Source organism: Clarias gariepinus, chromosome 4 (assembly GCF_024256425.1).
Source record: "Clarias gariepinus isolate MV-2021 ecotype Netherlands chromosome 4, CGAR_prim_01v2, whole genome shotgun sequence".
Classification (NCBI taxonomy): Eukaryota; Metazoa; Chordata; class Actinopteri; order Siluriformes; family Clariidae; genus Clarias; species Clarias gariepinus.
Window position 1 is genome coordinate 19,858,544 of NC_071103.1, and position 25,304 is coordinate 19,883,847.

General features: G+C 39.7%; 1 protein-coding gene across 1 annotated transcript in view; it reads right to left on the reverse strand.

Moving 5' to 3' along the window:
• The window catches only part of dpyda.1 (dihydropyrimidine dehydrogenase a, tandem duplicate 1), a 138,347-nt gene that overhangs the window by 24,776 nt on the left and 88,267 nt on the right, over positions 1–25,304 (reverse strand). Inside the window, exons 15-18 of the mRNA XM_053494589.1 lie at positions 21,478–21,546; positions 16,496–16,579; positions 4,741–4,861; positions 4,290–4,409 (exon numbers count right to left, since the gene is read on the reverse strand). Of these exons, the coding sequence (XP_053350564.1) occupies positions 4,290–4,409; positions 4,741–4,861; positions 16,496–16,579; positions 21,478–21,546 (394 nt within the window). The remainder of the gene's footprint in view (positions 1–4,289; positions 4,410–4,740; positions 4,862–16,495; positions 16,580–21,477; positions 21,547–25,304) is intronic.

Consider the following 25,304-nt stretch of genomic DNA (forward strand, 5'->3'; position numbering starts at 1 on the left):
TATATCGCACCACACTGGTAGTCGCTGCATATGTATGATGTATTGGACTAATGACAGTGTATCGAGATACATGTTGTACTGGCCTCACACCAGAGATGCCCAACTGTCACAGAGAAATGAATAACATTGGTAAGTTTTAGAGCATGGTCAGAGCTTGACAGCATCTGTTATTAAACCCAATTCCAAAAATGCTGGGAAAGGACAGAAATTGACAATAAAACCAAAGAGGACTTATCTGTAAAGACTCTATGCCTTGTACTATATTGCCATCCCTACAATAACACATTATTAGATGATTTATAATCCAAATTTAATATTTTGTTTCAAATATGCACAATTTTAAATCTTGCATCTGCATCATCTTTCAGAAAACTTGGGACAGGTGACTGTTTGCCAGTGTGTAAGATCTCTAATTTGGGCACTGAAGACATCAGTTGGTCAAGTTTACCTAGCATGGTAGGTAATAATAATCTTCCATTATGCAGGTCTTTAGCTGCTCAGTTGTACAGGGATTCATTGTCATATTTTGCACCTGCACCCTGCACATCTTTAGAAGCCATGCACATGTTATCTGAGAGGAAGTGGCTTGGCATCGTCCTGCACGAAAATACAGGGATGTCTCTGAAAAATATAGTGTTTGGATGGCAGCATATGTTTCTCCCAAAATAAAAATTTTTTTTTGCATTAATGGTGCCCTCACTGATGTACAATTTATCCATGTCACAGGCACTGATACACCCCAATATCATGACTGATGCTGTCATTTTGATCTGATGCTGATAACAACCTGCATGGTCCTTTTCTTCTTTGACCCAGAAAACATAACAGCTGTTGTCACAAAAAAACATTTGAAATGTTGAGTCGTCAGAACACAAAACAGGTTTCCAGGAAGCCAGATGAGAAAGAGCCCAAAGAAGTATCTGGACAATATTGATGTATGGCTTCCTTAAGCCTTAAGTGGCATGTGTAAACGGAGCAACAAATGGTGATAATGGACAAAAGTTTACCAAGAGTTAAAAATATACATGTAACCACTTAGGTTATTAAGGTAAGAATTTAATTATTAGTCACACGTAACCTACAGCAAAGTGTTTTTTTTTTTTCTCTCACATATCCTAGTCAGGAAGCTGGGGTCAGAGTGCAGGGTCAGCCAGGAAACAGCACCCCTGGAGCTAATAGGGTTGCATAGCAGACAGCCAACTGTTTTATTTTTACATTATTTATTTGCATCTATGACTCAAATTAGCCACACCCCTAAATATGCGTAAATCTATAGCTTAATACAATTTAAATTGATAAGTTACCTAAAAATTCACCTCACGAGAATTGTCATAAATAGAAAATCTAGTTTTGTTTATTTTTGTTAAATTTTAACATTTTAACACCTGGGGGGCGGATGACACACTTTTGGAGCAAGCCCCCAGTGGATATTCAAAGAACTGAATGTTTTGGCACATCCTTGTATATATCAGATGCAATATTTACTTTACTGTAACTGGAGAATCTTGTTTTTCCACAGAAATTGACTCAGGAATAATAATATTAGTAAAATTCTTACAGAGAACAATCGCAGGCATTATCATCTTTATTTAGAAATGTGCTTAAAATATAGAAGTCATTTCTTCTCAGAATTCCTTGTGGATCGTGGTCTTTGAAACATTGTTTCCATATATAGAGCGCAAAAACCGGGGAAGTTACATTGTGGTTTTATATAGTACATTGAACTATTTTACATCAAAAAGCCAGAGCCCCTTTCGACAGTTTTGTGTGAATTAAAGCTAGATTGCATCTTTCTTTATAGTCTGCACCAAATATTTTCAGAGACAACAACTTTATGTATATTTCTGGATTCTGTTTCAAATAAGAGGCCTGACAGCACAGTTCTTGACACTGTAGCGTGGAGATGCAGCAAACTTAAGATTTGAGTGTGTGAGCTAGAGCATGCTGAAGAAGCCTGGCAGAAGAGACCTTGCCCAGCTTTGATCTTAGACACATACAAAATGTATCAGCTACGAAAAAATACACACGCGTGCACACTGAGGTGGATGGGGCTTGAGGCTGTCTTTTAGTAGCCAACAGACAGGAGGAGAATATTTTCTCTAACAGGAGGCTGTATGTGTTTTCCACTGACCTGTTACACATAGGAATTAAATAACTACAGTGCAGTGAACTTTGGTGAAGATAAGAAATTCTTCATCATTTCTGAAATGATGTGCAAGTACTAGCTCTTTACTCAACAACCAGGGTTAGGGAAAAAAAACCTCTTTCTGCCCTATTACCCTGCTCATTCTATTTTCTGTATCATTGCTATGAATATGATAAAAGTAAGCTAGGTCACTTATTTGTGGACAAAAATCTCAAAGATTTAAAACAAACAAAACTTAAGCCTCAAACATGCACAGGGTTGCGGAATATTATTAAAAACCTTAACAATTAAGTGATAAATTCTAAATGATAGTTTTGTCATTAAATCAAACCATGTATATAATGGCTACAGTGAATGATGTCTGAAAAAGGGGCACAGGTTTGCAGGCTGTGGGAGGATGGATGCAAGACAGGGGTGGAGCAGAAATCCTGCTAGGCTCAAGTCCTTTGGGATATCAGAGCACAGCAGGCAAATTTTAAATAGGGAAAAGATGACACAAAGTAGTTTTGCTTACATAAAATACTGCCGCAATAGTCTGGCCATTAATTTTAAAGCCTCCTTTTTTTGTGCTGGGCCAAGTGCTGGGCCATATCTGTCTTTGCCCCCTTTCTCCACTTCCAGCCGGTCTGGACCGGCAGGCACGGATAGAGGCCTGCAAATGGATGTTATTCATCCACCATGCCAACAGTTGTCAGTCTGTCCACAAGTATATACACACATACACACACAATATAAAAAGAAGTTCTGATTCATAAATAGCATTAACTATGCAGCAGAGCAGCCGTCCAGCCACAATCTCGAGCAGAAGGAGGGGGAGCAGCAGCGCGTCCATGAATTATTGAGCACATGGCTGGAACACACCACCGACTGGACGGGAGCTGACGCTGCCCTCTGATAAAGCGCAATGGCTCCAGCACAGAGGAGGTGAAAACAGACAATCAGACTCCTAACACTATAGCACGCATGATTTGAACAAAAGGGGGAAAAAAAAACAACTTATAGTGAACAGGTTATCTAAGAAATAACACAGTCTTTTCTGCAATAGCATCTTTAATACAATCTAACAGATATCAAAAAAGGAAGCAGCCCATAAACTACACATTACACACATAAGCTGCATTCCCTGCAGTGCAGGAGGGCGGGGAAACCACACTCTTTGAAAATACATCAATCTAACGTCTTCATGAACTGTGATGACGCTGCAGACACAATGTTAACACCCCATAGCAACTACAGCACCTTTTGTTTTACAGCATGCCATTGAAGCACGACGCTCTGGTTGAAAATGTACCTCTTTCCCCCCTTCAAAAGCTCTTGCTGAACACTTACATGAGACAATATTCAAATGGCAACACTTGAGAAGATGATAGTATCAGGGAATATTTTCAAGAACTACAATACCTGGGAAATTAGATACACTTGCAGTATTGTCCTCGTCCTGAATGTATATAGAAATTGTCAAGCAGACACTGCTGGATGAATACTGCTGGTAGCTTAAGCAGTTACAGCTAAATTTGGGAGAAAAGTTAATCTCTCAGAAGACCTAAGTGATGTCTGGTTCCTAATTACAGGGGTAAATAGTAAAATGCTTCCCTTAAAACAAAACGCACCTAAAGTCAAATGTGTTTTGAGAGTGGCGTGTTAGTATTTAAAATAGAAAAACAGTTGCTCTACCAGATGTGTCGCTGCATTGCAGGAGAACATGCTCTCTATAAAAATGCATTAAAATTCCACGTCAAATCATACTGGCAAGAAATTACCCTTTTTTTAAACAGAGTTTGTGTTCTTTCATTGATAAGGAAATAAAACAGAGAGGCAACATTAGCCGAACTTTCAGCCTCCCTAGACTCCACCTCTCATTTGTATTAGAGGCACTGACTGACCAGCAGTCCTGCAAAGCAACACACACACTTACATTTTGCATTTATCCCAAAGCAAGCCACCTTCTTACACAGCAGTGACACAAATGCAATTACAATTTGGACCAGAACAACACACAAATGTTTCCACAAAACAACTCATGACACTCCTGCAAGCACAAAGTGGAAAATAATAGATCAATACACCGTTGCACACACCTGCGATCTGGTGGTGCTGTCCCTAAGGAAAAGAGAATGGACCCAGTGAGCTGGGTGACACTTACCAGACACGCCGCCATATGTGGTGCGCTTGTCTCGGCCGATGCCAGGCCAGGGACAGCCGTCTGCCTTCAGTCCCATCAGGCCTGAGACCGTGTTGGTAGCAGTGACGCCATCTGCACCACCTACACCCACGAGGTTAAGAAATTAGCCATAAAGAAGGAGGAGTAGAAAGAGGTGAAATCTAATCTTTTAAAAAACAAAACTGCATAACACTGTGCTTGTACGGACCCCTTCACTGCCAGATCACAGCATTACTCAACTCACATTTGATCATTACTGCTTATTGTGCTCAAGCCTACGATCAACATGCTGCAAATCTCAACAACGTCACATGCCTGGCTAAAATAACACTTGACCTTTTAAAGTTGTGAAATCTGCTAATGTAACATGTTAAATTCATTGATCAGTGATCTGGTTAAAAGTGACAAAATGGGTATGGAAAAAACAGGCTACCTTCATGTGCAGCCTTGGCAATATCCACAATGTTGGTGACATTAGGGGTCAGCTTGGCAAAGAAAGGGATGGTGACAGCTTGTCGTACCCAGCGGCAGATGTTCCGCACCAGCTCTGGATCCTTTTCAATTTTGGTTGGGGAAACAAACAAACAAACAACAACAAAAAGAGATTCACACGGCTGAACTAAACGTGCAAAACACAAAACAGGGCAACTTAATGTTGGCAGTCTGTTATGGGGGTGTGTATGCGAGACAGAATGAGAGACAGGGAGAGAGAAATCCTCAGTACAGCGATTGAGGGATTATATAAGTGTGAACTGCTGCTCCAGGAGGATTCATGCTTTATTAGACATCTCCTGGCCTGTCAGTCTGGCTGTTTAGAGAAAGGAGAGGATGCTCAGCGTCTGACGTGCTCACACTCAGCGCAGTTCTGCAGCCTGCTCAAGCATACAACCATGTCTAAATCTACGACATCCAAACCAACAGCAGCACAGGGATGGCTGGCGAACACTCACAGCCTCAGACATATTCGTGCATCTCTCATAACACAGGAACAGTGGTACTGTATTTAGTGTGTGTAATGCAGGCGAAGATTTAATAAGCTTTATTTTAGAATCTCTTTAGATGTAATATAATGAAATACAGTGTGAGAGAAAGAAATGCACACGGAGGAAGGAATGCCTTATATGGCGTCTTCTAAACAACCAGTCGCAGTTTGGCTTAAAATCAAATTTACTTGTTGAAGGAAACAATCTAATTTTAAAAACAGTAACAACAAAAGTACTTTGTTATAAAAAATACTTATTAAAATACTAAGAAAAGAATGACACATGGGCAAATTTCACTTATGAATTATAACTCATACTGACTGTACAGTATATACTGTATTTCTTTGCCTTAAATGAAATATTATTTATGGCGTTACAAAAATGTTTTTTAAACTCGGTTTTTAATATTTCACTATTGATTCTTAGGCCAAACAAAAGGATGATGGTGGATCATTCACTATACAGCAGTACCATATTAGTGTGTATGGTAATGGGGTTACTGTATTAGGTACAACAGTGATATTGTGGATCTAAAAACATTGTTAACAGCAATGATGATAACGAACGTGTAGATGATTGTTAAATTGTTAATACAAATAGAGCACAAAGAAAAATTGGCAATATTCTCTATAATCTGACGTCTAAGTGTACATGTTGTTAGTACTGTATGTTTGCTTTGCACACACACACACACACACACACACAAAACCACGTTCTCTGTTGTGCAGAGAATAGTCTACCACCCTAATAATATCTCTGTCAGTACCAGCTCTGTGGCGGTCCCTTGTCATTGATGAACAGCATAGAGGTGAGTTGACACTCCTGCATAGCAACTAATCAGCTACACTCTGTAATTATACAACTACATGGGGAAGTACCTGATGTCTGATGTTTAATTTGATGTTATACCAGACATAATAGTTAGTTATGATCCAAACTAATCAATACTATAATTTATTTATAAGATAAAAACATTACAATACAATTTAAATTTCACATATCAGTATATACAGTACATAATGATGAAACTAGCTGTATAGAAGAACTGGAATTTGACAATTTATATTACAGTAAAACCAATAAGCAACCACTTTAATAGGAACACCTGTGCAAATACTCATTCATACAATTATCCAATCAGCCAATCATGAAGCATGCAGATTCAAGTGAAGAGCTTCAGTTAACGCTTACATCAAAGACTAAAACATCCAACATCCAAGGATTCCCTGCTTCGTCCAGAGCATTTAAATGTATCTGTTTTCTTGCTTTCTTCCCACAGTGCATGCTAGTGCCATCTCTTCCTCAGGAAAGAAACACAAGTGTCCGCAGCTGTCCACATTATGAACAAGAAAACATTAATTCATTAGATCAGGACATCTTCTTTCACTGTCCTGTAGTCCATTTTTGATGTGTCCATGGACAGTCTGACTGACCTGTGGTTACACAGGACTAGACACTGGACCGTACATAACAATGATACATTCCTCTTACAGCAAGAACCTGGCTGGCTAGCCCTCTAACATGTTTACAAAGTTTAGTTAGTTTCTTATATTCTGACTAAAACTTAAGGTCTGACAAAAACGTGAAAAAAAAAAAAATTGCCCTGGAAGTCAAACAAAATGTGTAATAGCGGGAAACACTGCTAACAATACAGCGGTGTCATCTGACTTCAGATACCACCGTAACCACGAGGGATAGCATGAATCTCGTTTGTACAAAAGGTAAAACATACAGCACGTACAAAGTGTACAGAGCTATAAAGCTGTCCCTGTTTTTACTGCGCAACATGCTACTCGCCGCTAGTTAAATTGTCTTCTGTGTGTTTACAATTGTAAACGTGTTTGGTGTATGATGTAATAGGTCAACCAGGAAAGGTCCATTACTAATCACGCTGAAAGGAGACATGTTGCCACCTATCATAGCAGCGTTGAACCATCTTCGGTCCATAATTAATTCCCCTGCTGTGTGTGCATAATGGGACAAGAGCAGTAGTCCAATTAAAAGACATCGAGGAGCTTTAATCATAACTTGACTTAACTGTGCATGTAAATGTACTAACTGATGCGCATGCGTGTGAGGGCAAGTCCGATTCCACATTAGAGTTACTGTAGCACACATGACCCTGTCACTGGTTTACGGATGTCTGGTGTCCTTCCTTGGACTATTTTTGGTAAGCAATAATTAATCCATACCCGTAACCACCCACAAGACGTAGTGTTGGAGATGACCCAGTCATCTAATCATCACGATTCGGCACTCGTCAGAGTCACTTAGATTCTTACACTTGCCAAGCTTTCCTGCTTCCATCAACTTCAGGAATCGACTGTTCACTTGCAGCCTACTACCGTACTACAGTATATATCCCACACTTGACAGTTTGACAGGTGCCACTGTAACAAGGTAATTATTGTTATTCACTTCACCTGTGACTGGCTTTCATGTTACAGCTGATCGGTGCAAATTTACAGAATCATGCATTATACAATTACACAGGGCTTACTGGATACTAATCTTGCACTAAGCAGTATTTTCACTTTGAGTTTAAGTAAAACTGACTTCCATATTGACTAGTTACAGCATTGACACAAGGTGCACTAGTCCCGCACCTCCACATTTAAGAAAAGAAACTTTTCACAGAAATCCCACACATCCCCCATTAACGTACACTTCTTTTGACTTGCATGATCAGTGTGGACTGTAGTATTTTGTTCTTGTTACCGCAGCACATATGTTATATAAAAACTAGCAGGCGACTATTTTTTTCTATATTCTTTAAAGTGCTGCCAAATGTATAATGAGTGGCATAAGTAAGATGTATAATAAGCTTCATTAGTCAATATGCAAGCGCTAGAACACAAATCTTTGCCCTTCTTCTACAAGCGTTTAGGTGAAATTTATGTACGCCAAGTCTCGTTCAAACCTGGACTAAGAGCTTATGGAGGTTTTGATCATCCTGATGATTGTTAGCACAACTTTTAATCCAAATGTCATTTGATTTTATGAGGTTTGTGGATGACCTTTTCCTTTTGTCATCTTATACTCATTACACGATGTAGTCTTTACAGCTTTTTACTATCTTTATTTCTTACCATTGGACCAACAAACTTAACTGCATTGTGGACTCTCATTCACAATGCAGACTCTCTTTCTCTCTATCTTTCTATCTTTTTCTCTCTCTATCTTTCTTTCTGTTGTCCTTCAGCAAGCTCTATCATTTGTACGTTTAAAGAAAAGAGCCTTCTTTTTTGACAAATCCGGCAGCTATTAACACATATGTCCTTGAGCAATGGTTTTTGGTTCCTTGTATAAAGAAGTGTGATTTACCAGGTCTATGTGCAAAATGGAACATTGAGGTCAGTTTCCGGCAGAGAGGAAAAGGTTAGTGTTTGATTTTTAAAACCATTAGCCAGGATTGATTTGTTAGAATGGGGAACCCAAAAGAAACATGTCCCTGGGAATATTTCATTTCTATTTCCATGACATGTTAGGTAATTCGGAGCCATTTCCTCCTGCGAGACTCCTGTGTGTTTACGGATGTGCATTCGCCTTTGGAGAAATGGACAGAGGGACGGTATTTGCACCTAAAGATATGCCATACACATCCTAAAGGCTCTAGATGGAAGACAGGAAAGGTTACTGTGTTGTAGATAAAATTCATACATACATTTTTTATCATACATTTTTTTTCCAGGAGATATTGAATTTATGCACTTGTGTCTCCAGCAAGTGTCATCCATAGCAATTTGTCTTGATTTATTCAAGGCTTAAACAGGGAATAAACAAGGTTGGAGAGCTGGATTCAACTAGTCAGCTCCGAGCCATCTGCCAGTGAAGGAGCTGTAATATCTGAGCTCCTGAGAGATGGTTAATCGCACTGCTGGCATCTTAGGGAGATTCATTGGTTGATGTAGCAGATCTTGAACTCCAGGCAACAAAACCAGATGTCACTACAGTGTTGTAGGAGAGTGTGCCTTCTGTTCCTTGACAAACCAGTAGTAATGTTAGTTTTTATACATAAACCTCTAAAAACAAACCTCATATCAGTGTTAAAATGTAAAAGACTAGCAGACTACATGAAAATACTGATAGCAATTGACGCCATTTTAGACAACAGACAACAGAATTACTTACTTTAATGTAAATCAGGATGTACCAAAATGTGTTTATTTATTAGCATTCATCTGAAAGGTACATTCCAATTGCACAGACTAATTGAACTTTACACATAATTCGTTCCGGAAGCGGGCTTGTATTTCAAAACACTCGTAAACCAAATATAATTTTCCCATAAGAAATAATAGAAACTCAAATTATTTGTTCCACAGCCCAAAAAAATTAATACCTAAAAATAATTAACACAAAATATAAAGTAAAAAATGAAACAAATTAACCTTCACTTTACCTAAAAAAAAAAAGTAAAAATAAATTGCGACAGATAAGGGTATCCGTTTATGCGCGTAGGCGGTGTGTGTGTCTGTGTGTGTTTGGGTCTGTCGTTATGTGTGTGCGCACATAATTTGACACCGTGCCGGTTCACAAACAAACACACACACACACGCTAAAGGCGAGAGAGAGTGTGTGTGAACTGGCACAGTGTCAAATTATGCGCGCGCACACAAAAACGACAGGCTGAGGAAGAAAATGGATTTTTAACCTTCTAATGAAAAAAAGTAAAAATAAATCCTGACAGATAAGTGTCTCCGTTTATGCACGCAGGCACTGTGTGTGTGTGTATGTTTGGGTCTCTTGTTATGTGTCTGCACGCGCGTAATTTGACACCGTGCCGGTTTACAAACACACACCCGCTAAAGGCGAGAGAGAAAGAGAGAGAGAGTGTGTGAACCAGCACGGCCTCTAATTACGTGCGCGACCAGGTTGAGGAAGAAAATGGATTTTTAACCTTTTATTGAGAATTTCTTTTGCTTTACAAGCGCAGACACGTGTGTTATACATGGGTGCTGTAAACACAAAATAAAATATGTTTTATACACACATCTGGTCACAGTGTTATAGTAAACAGTAAACGTGTGCACGGATGTTGATTATACCAGTAAGAGACGCACACTAAGACCCAGCAGGGGAGATGATTACCCACAACTCCGCAGCACAAGAGAGAGAAAAAACAGTTGGTTTAGTTGTGATCACGTGACGCTCGGCATCAAAACAAGAAGCGCATGCGTAATACATGATACTCGATGCTCGTAAGCCAAGACTTTCTTGTTTCTCAAGTCAAAATGTATTAAAAATCTTTGCTGTTTTGCGGAACATTTGCAAACAAATCGTTAACTCGCAATCCGAGGTTTCACTGTATATAAAAATATATATAGTACATACTGTATATATACAATAGTCTTCTACATAAATACTAAATTTACCCTTGTATGCTTTTTGAACATTTGCCATTGAACATTTTGTAGTGGTATAACCTAGAACTGAAATGGGCTTAATCAGGATTTTTTTGCTCTCTAATAAAGGATTACATATTCCTGGCCATCTAAACCAAAGATTCTAAGTTCATTTGGTTCTTGTTCTGGCTCACAGCCTAGACACCCACTCGACATATTCATATCCACACTAAAGGTGTTTGAAAATACAACATACAACATAACAACTGTAGCACTATGGCAAGTTTTGTGGCAAATGTGCTGGTGCACTCTGCGTCCAGCATCCTGAAGGCATGGCTTTTTATGAGCGGAATGGTGTTAGTCTTTAAGAACGACAACATGAACACAGCCGCACCGAAAGCAAAGCTGGCCTTCCTCCCAGAGGGGTCATGGGGAAATTGCATTAGGCCTGTTCCAGCAAGAGAGACGGGGTTGTGGCCTGCAGCCAGGCACCAGCCACCAAACAGATGCTGCTTGTAAGAACTGTGCTCTCACAGTGGGCATGTGCTCCCTCTGAGGCCTGCCTGTGACAGCTTATTACAGGCCAGATGGGGGTGAGAGTATGAGTCTATAGGCCAGGAACCGTGTCCCTGTCCTCCATGCAGTCCGTTACACTCGGCATTACATGCATGGCTGGACAGCCCCAACACCTGTGTGTATGTGCATGGTAGACTTGCTTTTTTGGCAGAGTGACTGGGGAGAATTCAGCATAACTTTCCACTAATGGCCTAGGAGCGATGCAGACCTGCAGCAGGGGAAACTCAAAATCAGGAACATGGTCAAGAGCCAAAGTGCCTCGTGGGCACATAATCAGACACGGAGAGCTTACAGTCCCACTCAAGAGCATTCAGCAAAGAAAATCGACTAGTGAGCAGCAATAAGAGCCGAGTGAATTGCATACTCACTCCGGCAGCACTGTTCAGGAGGAATGGCTGCATGGAGGAGGGGAGGTCTAGTATGAAATTAAAGGAGGGGCACGGCATCTCCGCGGAGAATTCTTTATTTATTTTCTCTCTCCCCCGTGCTGTCACCGCAGGGCAGGTGGAGCCCAGCGTGGGATTCATTTCAGCACAACGGGGGGTGAGCGGATCGAGGGAACAAGGAGAGTAAAGAGTTAGAGAGAGAGAGAGAGAGAGCAGAAAGAGGGTCTTTAGCACCCTCAGGCAGAAAGACAGGAATGGCTGAGGTTTGAACAGAGATGGGTAGTAAAGGGATAGTGGCTTTGCACCTGAAATTTTAATTTTGCCATGCAGGGTCACAGCAGGTGGGCGCTCTTGTTAAGAGCCAGTAGCCAGCAAGTCTCGTAGGAGGGATGATGGAAGCGGCGTGCCACTAGGTCCGGTTTGGTGGGCTGAAAATAGTTGTGGGAGCCTGCGCCACTTTTAATTTGTGAATCCAAGGAGATGGTATTGAAGGGTGGCAAAATATGAGATCCCAATGGATGTTGAGTCAAACCCGAGTAAGAGCAATGACAAAGACTCCTCACACCTAGGAGATCTTAATCTGTCACAAAAGCTGAGGTGTTTTACATGCCCCCTTAACCTGATATTTTAATAACCGTGCTTATGTCATATGTGTGGGCCAGTAACTACAGAAGGAAAACCCACATGGTAACACTGAATGGTTTAAAAGAGAAAAAGAATAGCGATAATGCACGCAGCTACTGTACATTATAACCGGCAGCCTTGTTGAGGTGAGGTTCAGAGGCTTCTGCGGCTTCCATTCAAACTCATTAGGAAATGTAATGCTTCCTGAATAGAGCAGTGAAACCCCAATCAGTAAACAGGATAATAATATCATTACATGTATTTATGCTTATCATAAGTAAACAAAATCATCTCTAATGGTGGCTAGATTTTAAACAGCTCTGAGAAAAGAATGAACATTATACTGTGAAAACTAAGCACAGCCACTGGGGGGAAATTGCATATTAATATCCCATTAAAATCAAATTCTGCCTCTCTTTTGATGTAGTCAGAAATAATGTTTTTCCCCAGCTAGTAGAAGAAGTGCCAACCGGTGTGATTAAATGATATTGCCTCTCTTTAGTTCAGATGGAGGTTACCTGCCTGCGGCCCGGCAGCTTTGATTAGCTTTTTGTCTTAGAGCGGAAAATCTACAGCAAACGGATATAACTCTTTAAATTTACGAGTGCTGCAGTGGAAAATAGTTCCATCTCTGTTAGGGTGGAAAGCCTGTTCTATTTCCTGTACTATAACAAGTAATCAACTCAAGCTGAAGAAGAACTTCATGAGGTATGTTTGTCTTTCACATTCTACCAATAATTACACTTCTCTTATTTATCAGGATTAGAGTATTCCTTATAGCTATAATACTGTTTATCAAAGCAGATCTGTACAGTTACACTTTGTAGCTATGTTGTGGATCCATTTTATCCAGTCATTTTGCTTTTAATCTAGAAGAGGAACATCCACACACATGCAAAAATCAGATTTCTGATTTTGTGGTGCTATCATAACAACCTGGTTGACTTTCAAGGTCAGGCAAGACAATGCAAAAAAAAAAAATCACAGAAAAAAAGGCAATGCTGAGCACAATAGAAAGGCACCAGAACACCCAGTACATTGCATCCAACCATGCACAATCGAGCACCCATGGAATGTGCCAGACAAACAAGTCTGATCCATGGAGGGTCCACCGGACAACCCACAGCACCCAAAAAGTCCTCGTGCCAGGCACCACGGCCACCACACCTAGGTGGTTTTAATGAAGCACTTAGGTGTGGGTGTGTTAACACAGTGCCAAGAGGAAAAGACTTCAATCATACTGCTGCTGTGATACCCACACAACATATTTTTACACTGGATCTGTGGTATTTGTCTGACACAGACTCCAGAAAGAAAAACGCAAACAGTTACAAAAGTCTAGCTGTGTGATAGAAGCTTCTCATGATGGAAAGGCCAACTCGGGTGCTTCAAACAGCCCTTTTATCCTTTTTTTAAAATCCTTTTCTACTTTGCATTTAATGATTTTGTTTTTGTTTCTATCTGACATGTGTGTTGCTACCAGAGCAGGGTTTCATGTCATTTTCTTGACCACTACAGACTTGGTGACAAGCTGTGTCAAATATCAGAAACACAATTTCCTATGCCTAAACAGACCAACAAACAAAAACTCAAACATACAAAAAGATTAACTGTTTTACAAATCTGTAGATGCAATACAAACATGGCATATGATATACCATGATATCCTAATAGGAAACGTGTACTGTATATACAGTGTGTGTGTGTGTGTGTGTGTGTGTGTGTGTGTGTGTGTGTGTTTGTAATTATATACTGTACATCACCCAGCCAAAAAAAGTCACTACCTAAATTTAACTAAGCAAATGGTTAAGTGCCTTCCATTGCATAATTACTGCAGTGAATAATATGGTTCACATGCAAACAAGTTTTTTAACCCTAACTGATGCAGTGATGCTTCTCATTTCTTAAACAATGCCGGAAAACATATCCTGTCACATATCCTGGCAAAGATGTTACTTCATGTTAAAAATGTTACTTTACTGGCCTGCATCAAGCAACAAAAACAACTAAAAAGATTACTGAAACTACTACAGTTGGGGAAAGAACTGTAAAATGCATTATTAAAATGCTCTTAATTCTATATTAAACAAATATTTATTATTAAAATATTTGTTTAATATAGAAAGTAAGAGCATTTCCACACGCACATGCAAAAAGAACTCAAGGGATTTGGACTAAACAACTGTGAAGCCTTAAGAAAATCAGTAAGTAATTGAAAAAAAGGGTTCAGTTTGCTAGGGAGCATAAGGAATGGGCTGTAGAGCATTGAAAAAAGGTCTTCAAATGTGGTCTAATGAGTCTGATGAGATTAGCCTAGTGCCTACTGTACAATCCTGTGGGGCAGGGTTATGATCTGCGCTTGCTTCTGTTGGTCGGCTCTAGGTTCAGTGATGTTATGTGCCCAAAAAAAAAAAACCTGAATATACTGAATGACCAAGATTTTCCAATCATTGCATTTTTATGCACTTTACTGTATGTTGTCTTTTTTGTCTTTTGTGTAGTTTTTAGCTAGTTCTGTTAATTTATGTTGCATGTAGCACTTTGGTCCTAAAGGAGCGTTGAATTGATTTCCCTGTATACTGAACTGTATATGGTTGAAATGACAATAAAAGCCTACTTGATTTATATTTCCTGATGGCATGGGCCATGTGCGCACGTACACACACACGCACTCAGCATCCACATAAAACACCTGTGTCCCTGCACATTTATTCAGTTATCAAATCCGCCAATCATGTGGTAGCAGCACGATGCAAAAATAGATAGATAGATAGATAGATAGATAGATAGATAGATAGATAGATAGATAGATAGAATAGAATCATGAGCATATGTTTAGCATATGAATCAGGCCATGATGTTCACCTCAAACATCAAAATAGTTCAGAACCTTATGATATTCTGGGCATTGTTTACATAGTTTACACTGAATGCCGTCAGTGGTGACAAAAACTTTGAGTGTGTAAAAGCTCTGTGGGTGGAAACACCTTGTTGATAAGAGAGGTCAGAGAAAAATGGGCAGACTGGTGTGAACTTCCAGGAAGCCGGTAACAAGGCATTTCAACATACACAAAATATTGCAAATATTGCATCTTGAGGTGGATGGGCTGCTCCAGTAAAAGACCACCCCAGGTTTCACTTCTGTTAGCCCAGAACAGAAATCTAAGGCTGACATGAGCTCAGACTGACCCAAATTGGACAGCTAAAAATTTGGGGAAAAAAAACACCTAGTCTTGTTTTAGCCTTCAACTGCCTAATATGTGTCAATGTCATTGCCCTTGGATTTAATATTCATTCAATTCAAATTCAAGATTCAAATAACTTTATTAATCCCAGAGGGAAATTGCTTATAATATATTTAGATATATAGTCTTATAACTACATATATTATTATATACATATATACTATTATTAGACTAACATACAATACACCTATGGCTGTAAATGAAGTCATAAACAATAATGTTTTGTCACTGTGTAATATGCATATGCATCATGTCTCTGCAACGAGAAAAAAAAATGATGGTCTTAATCTTCTAACAATAAATGCTACATTAATCCTAGCGTACGCAATTCTGAGTTTGAAAGAAAACTATTTACGAAGAGCTGAAGAAATCATTTATGGATTATTAATTTTTGTTAACGCATTGATTGAATGCAATGTTATATAAAATGTGCATCATTAAGACCATCATGCAAAATACTCATCTGGAGTGGAGACTCATTAGTAGGTGTTTGTGGTTTGTCTCCCTATCATACCTGTCATCATACTTTCATAACATAGACAATAAATTTTCATTTCATGAAGTGGAGTGCCCAGAAAGATACATATACCTCAGGCATGACTACCCCTCCTTCGTGACTGCTTTACTAAACGAGTGACGTTATTACACTGATACTCAGACTTTTTACAAAACCCTTGAGAATCAAAATATTCCTATTCCTCTCAATAAGAAATACTTTCTTTCTATATTTAATGAAATATGGTAATTCCCTGGAAGGGAAAGGCAGTTGGCTGAGACAGGAATGATATTCACTAATTCACCATGTAATGTGATATATATCAGTCATTTATGCTATACACGCTGTACATATGTATTTTCAGCAGCTGGATTCATTAAGCTTAACTATTCTACTGTAGTGTATATACAAGTAGCTTAGTACTCTCTGAGCACACACTAACTGACAAGTCATGTTCTCAGTGAGAGAGTGTAAGCTCCTTCAGTTTGTGTCTCAGTACGTCTGAGGTGCAAAGTGAGGTGTGTTGGTTGTACCTGCCCGCAGGCGAGTCCCATACCCCTCTCTCCCATTCCATGAGGGCAGGATAAATTCAGCTCCAGGGCATCAGCTCCAGAAGCCTGTTCAAGGGTCATATTTATGCAAACGTTACTTCAATATAGGCAATGAATTCATGCTTTACATATGAAAGTAAAAACTTTGAAATGAAACTGTATGCAGGTCTCACTAGTGTAAAATCAATCATGCAAATGACTAAAAAAAAAACAACAGCATGGTTAATAGTTAATTAATTATGTCCAAAAAAAGCCACTTCTCGAGAGAAGATGTATGCCAATGAGAGATACAAAACAACAGTGACTGAAGCATTAGGACTAAAATAGATCAGACAAGTGATAACTGTTCCACATGAATGCACAGGAGATGCTGCTCTGTATGTAGACTAGTGGAATGGGGCATAGAAAGTAGCTGAGCAGGAAAGGCGTTTGACAGGCAATTACATATCCATGGGGGCTTTAAACCACATCACATGTGGGATTTAAACAATTACAAAAGCTCCACAAACCTGCCAGAGTGACTCCGGCTATAGATTTATGATTTTCCGCAGACTGACAGCCATTAGAGGGAGAAAAGAAGAATAAGTATTTTAGCCTTACAAAGTGCAGAGGAGCAAGTGGCAGGATGAAGCCATTTATCATAGTCAGTTGAAGAGAGGAGGAAGCATGGCAGCCCTGGATTAGGCTCCAGATTTCATGGTCAATTAGGGCCAAATGCAGGTACAAAATAGACACAATGCACCGTGATCCCAAAGCCAATTATCAATAATGTTTAATTTCACCCAGCTTCCTTTAAGCCCTTTATAGACAGGACAAGAGACAGGAGGTGGCTGCCTCCTATTCCCCCTTTCCCTACACAACAAAAGGCCACACACAATGAATTAAGCACACTATCATCGCAAATCACAATAAGCAGCTTTGAGAGGAAAGAACCCATGAAAACTATTTGTCATTGCAGGCTAAAAGAGAATGACAGAGAAAACCTGTCCAAAACAATGCGCAAAAAGGCTGATGAAGAAGGGTTAAGGATTTGGTTTTCTGTCCTTTTCATGCTGCGTGCTTAAAAACACACCTAAGAAAGAGCGAAGCAGGTCAGATGGAAGCACAGAAACAGATAGTGAGAGTGGAAAGGAGATGAAGGGGCAAACAGAAAGCATGAAAGATCAAGAGGCTTAGTGTCACCTCTAATCCCATTCCCATACAGATACAGATACATACACACATTTTAGTAAAGGCATGTCCTATGATTATGATCTATACTCCTCTCCAGCAGTATAACCGGTAACAGTCCAACTTGTGCAGCTGCCAATAAATATACGACGACACAACATTGCCTAATTTTTATAATAGATAGAGCTCTGCATTTATTATTCAGGAATATAAAAAAGATGTTAGAACGCCCTGTAAAGCATTAGCGCAGGCAATGTAAATACCATGATGATTTTAAGATACTGAATTCAGGCACAGAATAAGACTGTTACTGTCATAATGTTTGCGTTAATAGTGATGATGCATTTTAAATTGGATTGTGTGACAGACATGATTGAAGAATTTCACTGAGTTTCAAATATTTATTTGTAAAACCACCCAAATAGCAATGTTCTATCTGGACAAAAGCACCATCAGTGGTTTATTCTACCATTCATAGTTGTTTAAAGCAGGAGGGCAGTTCTAAGTATACACTTCACAAAAGAGCCATGCGCTAGCACTGGTTCTTTATCTGTGCTGACACTGCTTTTGACATGGACTATCAGCTCCCGACTTTATAAGACAAGATCACCTACAGTATCTCTGTCATACACTTTAGATCATGATAGTTGACTCGATCTCAGAGGGTATCAGGAGCACAACAGCAAAAAAAAAAATGTAGATACATACACTTACTCTAACATGGAAAAGAACAGGCACTAGATACAGTACCGTGCAAAAGTCTTGAACTACGTACCCCTCAGTTCTTCATATTAAATTATATCATATAAATTAAATTCAAGAAATGGAAACAAATGTTTTACAGCAACAGGCTGCAAACGCCTAAAGATACTGTACAGTTAAAAAATTGTAGCAGCAACCTCATTTCCCCTCTTGTCTGTTCCGACCACTCAGCATTCAGCATCACCAGCAGAGTTGGGTATAACACGTTATTGTGTAATGCGTTACTGTAATCGAATTACTTTTTCTAATAATGCAGTAATGTAACGTGTTACATTTTAAATGCATGTCATTTAATTACAGTTACCAATGTCAATAACATTACGCTACTAGCGTTACAAATGTGGTGTTTAAAAATCAATACATTTGATGTTGTATCGGGTTCACTCTTTTTTGCACGGGCGGCACCACATGGACACGGGGCGAGGTGTTGCGGGAAAAATGGTAGTATTATTTAGGAAAAAAACAGATAAGGGGAAGGGTTAAAGGAGGGGGAAGGGATGCTGAAAAAGCCCGAAATCCATTAACATTAATTATTGCCAGCCGGCCCGACCTTGCCCCTTCGCACATCTGCAGAAAGAGAGAATGCCTCCTTAGGGAGCCTAAGGAGTGAGCGAGGAGAGACAACAGGTTGAGGCATATGCCCATCACAGGCACAAGCACTGACAGATGTTTTCAAAGTAACTTGAAAGTAATGTAATTAGTAATCTGATTACTTTTTACATGTAATAATCAGTAATGTAATCAAATTACAATTTTAAAGTAGTAATTAGTCATTTGTAATAATCTTTTTTTGAGTAACTTCCCCAACACTGATAACCAGTATACTAATCACTGCCCTGATCAGCTATCCTCATCTGCAACTTGTTCTCACTTGTTCATGCTTTAAGTCAGAAGGTTTTTATGCAAGAATGATTTGTAGGTCACTGGGTGGCTTAGCAACAAAAAAATCATTCCTTAGGTAGAGGGACTGGACTGAAAATGAAAGCAAAAAACCTGGAAAAACAAGAAGAATTGAGTGGGGCTTACCAGTGTTGCTCACAGTACTTTCTGTTGAACAAGCAGCAGGGAGGACGGCCAATGACTGTGAGCTTTTAGAGACTGTTCTTAACTTAATCTTACATTTTTACAATCATCTGGTGATATGACACAGCATTTTAGAACCCAACCAAGAACACATATAACCAGTACTGTATATAGCAAGTAGTTTTATAATAATGAACAAATTCAGCTTTTGTAACAGATCTTCTTCTGTGGCTCATCACATAAATGTATGTAAATTATTTAGCTAAAGGCAGCTCATCAGACCACAGACATGTTACAAGGCTGGAGACATTAGATCAGAAAGGGGGAGTTTTTATCCTTTTTATTCCAGTGAAACCTACAGAATCAGAAATTTTATTGCACCTGAACTTTTACAAATTTTTGTTGATTATCAGTATTCATTTTCAACACATACTGCATATGAAATGGCATAATACTATTTCTGTTCACAACTTTAAAATAAAAAATTAAAGCATGAACAGGTTACGGAGAGACTTTGACATCTAGGAATTACTGCTTCTAGCTCATGGTTATGATGCAATATTTCTCTATCAGGCAGAAATTTGTGTGGAGGGAGCAGTAATGGGGGGCAGTTGAAAGTAGAAAATGATTTACTTTAGTCTGACATGTTGGTGAAGAGAAAAAAAGGGGAAAAGGAGAACAAAAAACTTTTAAGTAGTATCCTTGGGCAAGCCACAGTGTTAAGTGTTCCCTTCCAGAATTTTCAAAGTGAAAATTAATGGTTGAATCTCCTTGAAAATGGAGTTACCATGGAAACCGGGCTTTTATTTCATATTTGCCGGCAGAGGTAACTAAACAGTCTGCTATGGATGTGATGAAAACAATGAATTCAGTTCAGAAGACACACCACAAGCAAACAAAAAAAGAAGGCACCAAAGGCATATTTCTTTCTTTTTTTTCTCTCCTCCTCCACTATATCCAGTGGCACTGCCAACCTCCCTTGTAACTTAGATCTATACCAGAGTGGTAGAAAGCAGGTAAAGGCTAAACCCAACATGTGTCTCTTGGACACTTGGGAAGCTAGGTTATTATTAGGTGTGACGGTAGGGCTTGGTTAGGGATTAAGAAGCTAGGTAATGAATGTACTACATTCTAGTTTAGATCAGTGTCTTCCCTGCTTTATGATGTGCAATATCCAAAAGGTACCTGACAGTAATACAGAGACGGGTAGACGAGAAGGGAGACAGCACTAACCAGATGTCCATCTTTTCCGAGTGGAAGGAGAGGGGGGGTGCTTGACAGGTCTGGTTTAATGAGGTCCAACAGAGCGCGAGAGCGTCAATGAAATCAATAGCAGAATTAACACATTGACACGTGGGCCTGTTTACTTTCTGACATTTTCTGTGCACAATTAAGCACCAGAGATATGTGAGTCAACACCGATTAATTCCAGGGGCCACTAAACTGCCTCAATCCATTTCCATTCAAAATATCAGCTCTGAGTTTACTTGCGAGTTTCAATATGTGTGTGGCGTTGTGCATGTGTGTGTTCACAGTGGGTCTGCTGGGGTTTGCTTTGACTGACACCAGGAAAGGACAGAGAGGCTGTAAAGCTCCTGCTCTCATACAGAAAAGCTGGAAGAAGTCTGGCCTAAAGATGCCCCCTTTGCTTGCTCCGCTCCCATTCTCTCTCTCTCTTTCTCTCTTCCTTCAGCGCCTCCTTCCTTCTCTGGCATCTGTCTCAGCCTCTTGGCAGCGACAAACCAGTTGGGTCTTATAAACATTTGCCTAAATGTAGCATGCTTCAGATCCAAGATTAATTGCCACTGATTCAATATTTGGGGTGTTTATGCAATAACCGTGAATGTTGCTTTTGCAGTTTGGAAAGGTGTGGTACATCACACTTTTCTCCTCTCTTCCCAAGCAATGGTTATGCAGGCAGTGTTATCAAAAGAGGCAAATTATCAGCAAGGAAGGGGGTATAATTTCACAACTGTGTGCGCTGGTAAATTATCATAACAAAGACTCACCTCTGCCATTTTGGCAAGCTCAGTCCAATCAGCTTTGTTGTAGCTGCACATTATGCTGGAAATGATAATCTATGGCAGATAAAAAGTATAAGAGAGAGAGAGAGAGAGATTAGAGCAACAAATTGCAGATTCATTAAATCTTTATACTTGGGCTATTTTGTGTGCGTGTATGTATGTTTATTCTTCTTTCTTTGTTTCAATAAATTTTAAAGTGAGACTGAAATAGGCAGTGCAATTGGCCTTCTCGGTCCTCAAAATCAATAAGTATAATTTCCAAGATTTGTTATCAGAACAAGAATCTACAGGCATGATGGTGTTATTAAAACAATAAAAAAAATAGAGAGAGGGTATTAGTTAAACGCCTTTGCTAGAACTAGATTAGCCTGTAGGGCCTTCATTTTTCTTTCCCCACTATACATCAAATTAAGCAATATAACATGAGAGAGAGAGAGAGCTGTTGTGCTGGATATCAGCACAGCATAGGCACAAGGGTGCAACCCGAATACCAAAGGCATCACAGCTAAGCTGTTATTCAACAAAACACAACCTTGACTGTGATATTGTTTTTATACAACAATTCCACATACATCATTTACAATCAACAGATTGTGATCTGTTTCTTTATTTTTTACTTTATTTATTGTGTTCTTCCAACACATATCCTCCTACAACTAGTGGAACTAACAGCAGAACTGGCATCCAACTGTTAGCGACCAACCATTAGTGTAAGGTTAAAGTAGTTTTAAAATCTTATGTAGACAAGAGAATAAACCTGGAGGTGGTGGACAGATCTGTAAATCTCTTAAATTTCACTTTATCTTTCCACTTAATCCGCTTTAAAAAAAACTGCTCTGTTAACTCCCGGGTTCCCGGGTTAAATTCCAAATAATGTTAAATAAAAATCCAGTGCACTGGATCAGATCAGGGGTATAAAGAAGGATTTGGGATTCAGCCTTGTGTTAGAAGCTAGTTTGCTTTTAAGCCATAAATAAAAGAATATCAGTGTTTCAGGGGAGTTGATTCAGAACCACTTAGAAACAGTTACTAAGGAGACAAAGTGCTGTTTAAGTTAATACGACGTTATCCAGATATGTTTTCTAAAGTGCTTTCATGTTTTTTTAAGTTTTATAAGTGCCTTCCGTGCATGTTTTTGAATAGGAGTTTTGGCAATTAGCTGTTCTCTCCTCAGTACTGCAAACCATACCAACCTACTGTCAACCAATCTGGTGACAGACATTTAGTGTATTTATCAATTGTGGAACATCCTTGACATGCAGTGAAACATATAGTTAAATGCCCCAGTGTTGTTACCGTCTATGATGATCACTCATGAAATTCCTCTCATCCAGTCAGATCAATCAGTGGAAACTCATTTTTGTACAGCTGACCATAACATTAATACCAATGGCAGGTGAATATAATTACACTGAATGATCTGTCAAGGAGTTGGAGATATTAGGCTGCAAGTAAACATTCAGTTCTCAAAGTCGATGAGTTGGTAGCAGGAAAAATGGGCAAACATAAAAATTGGAGCCACATTGAAAAAAGTCAAACTGCAATAGCTGGACAACTGGGTAAAAGCATCTCCAAAACATCTGGTCATGTGGGGTGTTGCTGGTGCAGTTATTTCTACCTACAAAAAGTGCTACACGGAAGGACAACCAGGCAACAGGCTCACTGATTTGTGTGAGGAGTGAAGGCAACCAGTCTGGTCCGATCCCAAAGAAGAGCTCCTCTAACCTAAACTGCAGAAAAGGTTAATGCTGGCTATGACAGACTGGTGTCAGAGCACACAGTACATATCAGCTTGTTGTATATTGGGCTGTGAATGGTTTGAAGAACATGACAGAGTTTAAGGTGTTGGTTTAGCCTCCAAATTCCGCAGCGCTCAATTTGACTGAGCGTCTGTGCCATGTGCTAAACTAACAGCGCCAATGCTTTGAGGCTTCACCACACAAATTACAGAAATACCTTAAGGGATCTGCTGCTAAAGTCTTGGTGTCAAAAACTATAACATGTGAGCTCTTGTAGAGTCCATGCATGTTTTAGCAGCACAAGTTGGACCTACAAAATTTTAGGCATGTAGTTTCAATGCTATGGCTGATCTGTATAAGCAGCCAAACAAAAAGCATGCAGTGGACAGCCAGCTTCATCTTATTGCTTACTTGTTTTAAGGAACAGCGTGAAAAAAGCTTTCACATACTTTACAAGCACTAATGCACAAATAATGCATTGTCTGTCTTATATACAGAACACCGTAGCAAAATGAAGATGCTGTCTTGCAGCACGCTGCATCAATTTGCTTTTTGTTTTCTACGTCAAATACGTGGCTGTGTTTCAATACCTACATAATGACTGTAAATCTGCTGTAAGCTGAAAGCCTTGTGCATTATTAGTTTATAAGGTCTCAAAACCAGGCCCATGAAATAACCATGACTTACTTTTAGTGGTGATGAGGAGAAGATGCCAAAAGTAAAGAAAGTGTGACACTAACAAAAGATATATCCTTAGATACCAGAAGTAAAAAAAAAAAACAGATTTCAGAGGAGGATATTAAACTCTGAGGATTTGCTCTCCCCTAGGACAAATTTCCGCTAGATATAAATCTCCGGGGCATTAGGCTCTCCCAAAAGCACTACACCTTTTGAAGTATAGCCCACCTACACAAGTGCAGAAAATACTGCCAAGTTTTGGAGGGCAAATAAAGTTAAGCACCCTGACATTTACTGCTCAGATTTACCAAACAACCTTGACATATAAGCAATATTTGATACACCCTCAAATAGTCTTTGGTAATATTAATGTAAAGCCCAGGAAAGCAGGGAGATACAGAAGTGTTGCTGAAGATGACGGAGATTAGGACCTTCTACTGAGTTTCATTTTGGGTGCCACAGAGGCACACCGTATTCTATTTTGATTTGAGTCTGACCTTTGACCACTTTAACTTTACATTATGGGAAAGAGGTCTTTAAAATGGCAGCGAGGCATCCCTTTTTTCCGGTTTATTAAAGACAATCGGTGCTGAAAGTGCCGTCAGACAGGCAGAGCAAGTTAAAGGCAGTGGGAATTGTGGAGGCTGTGAGAGGAGCAGGATTACCTTGTTATCAGCTCAATAACCCTGTGCCTAGCTCTTGCCTCTGAACGTACGGCGCACTGTAACAAAGCGTCTCCATGGAGATCAGTCACCTCGAGCCTGTCACTCGGCCGGCATATAAGAACGAAGCGTTTCGGAGCGTCCCCCCCCCTTCTTCGCACCATGCAGCAGCCATTCCTCTGTAATGGGTGGAAAATTTGAAGCATTGATGATGACAATCACAGCAATTTGTCCATAAGCTCTGACCTGCAAGGGCTGAAGCTGCAGTTTAGACAAGGTTTGGAGGTTGGCTGTGGAATGAAAAAGCCTTGGGTATGTGTGTGTGTGTGTGTGTGTGTGTGTGTGTGTGTGTGTCTGTGTGTGTGTGTGCACAGAGGCCCCAGGGGCAGGGCAGTCTGAACAACCTTTTCAGCTAGCAAATGGAAATCATCCAAATAAGATTTTTTCAAATACATGTGTTTCTGCATGTAACCATAAACAAATCTTATTCTACCACCCATACACATACACATACACATACACAGGGTATCTCGAAGCAGAGATTTTTCCATTCATGCTTCAGGAGGGATGTACAGCGTAGTGGATCACTTATAACAAAGTGCTGAGGAGAGCTGGTGTCTGTTCTCTCCTCACACATATCTCAGCTTTTTTTCACTCTTCCTCACAAAAGCTGCGGCAGTGAATGCTGGACCTTACGCCTGATTGTGCCCATATTGATTGCAGCCAGGAAGTC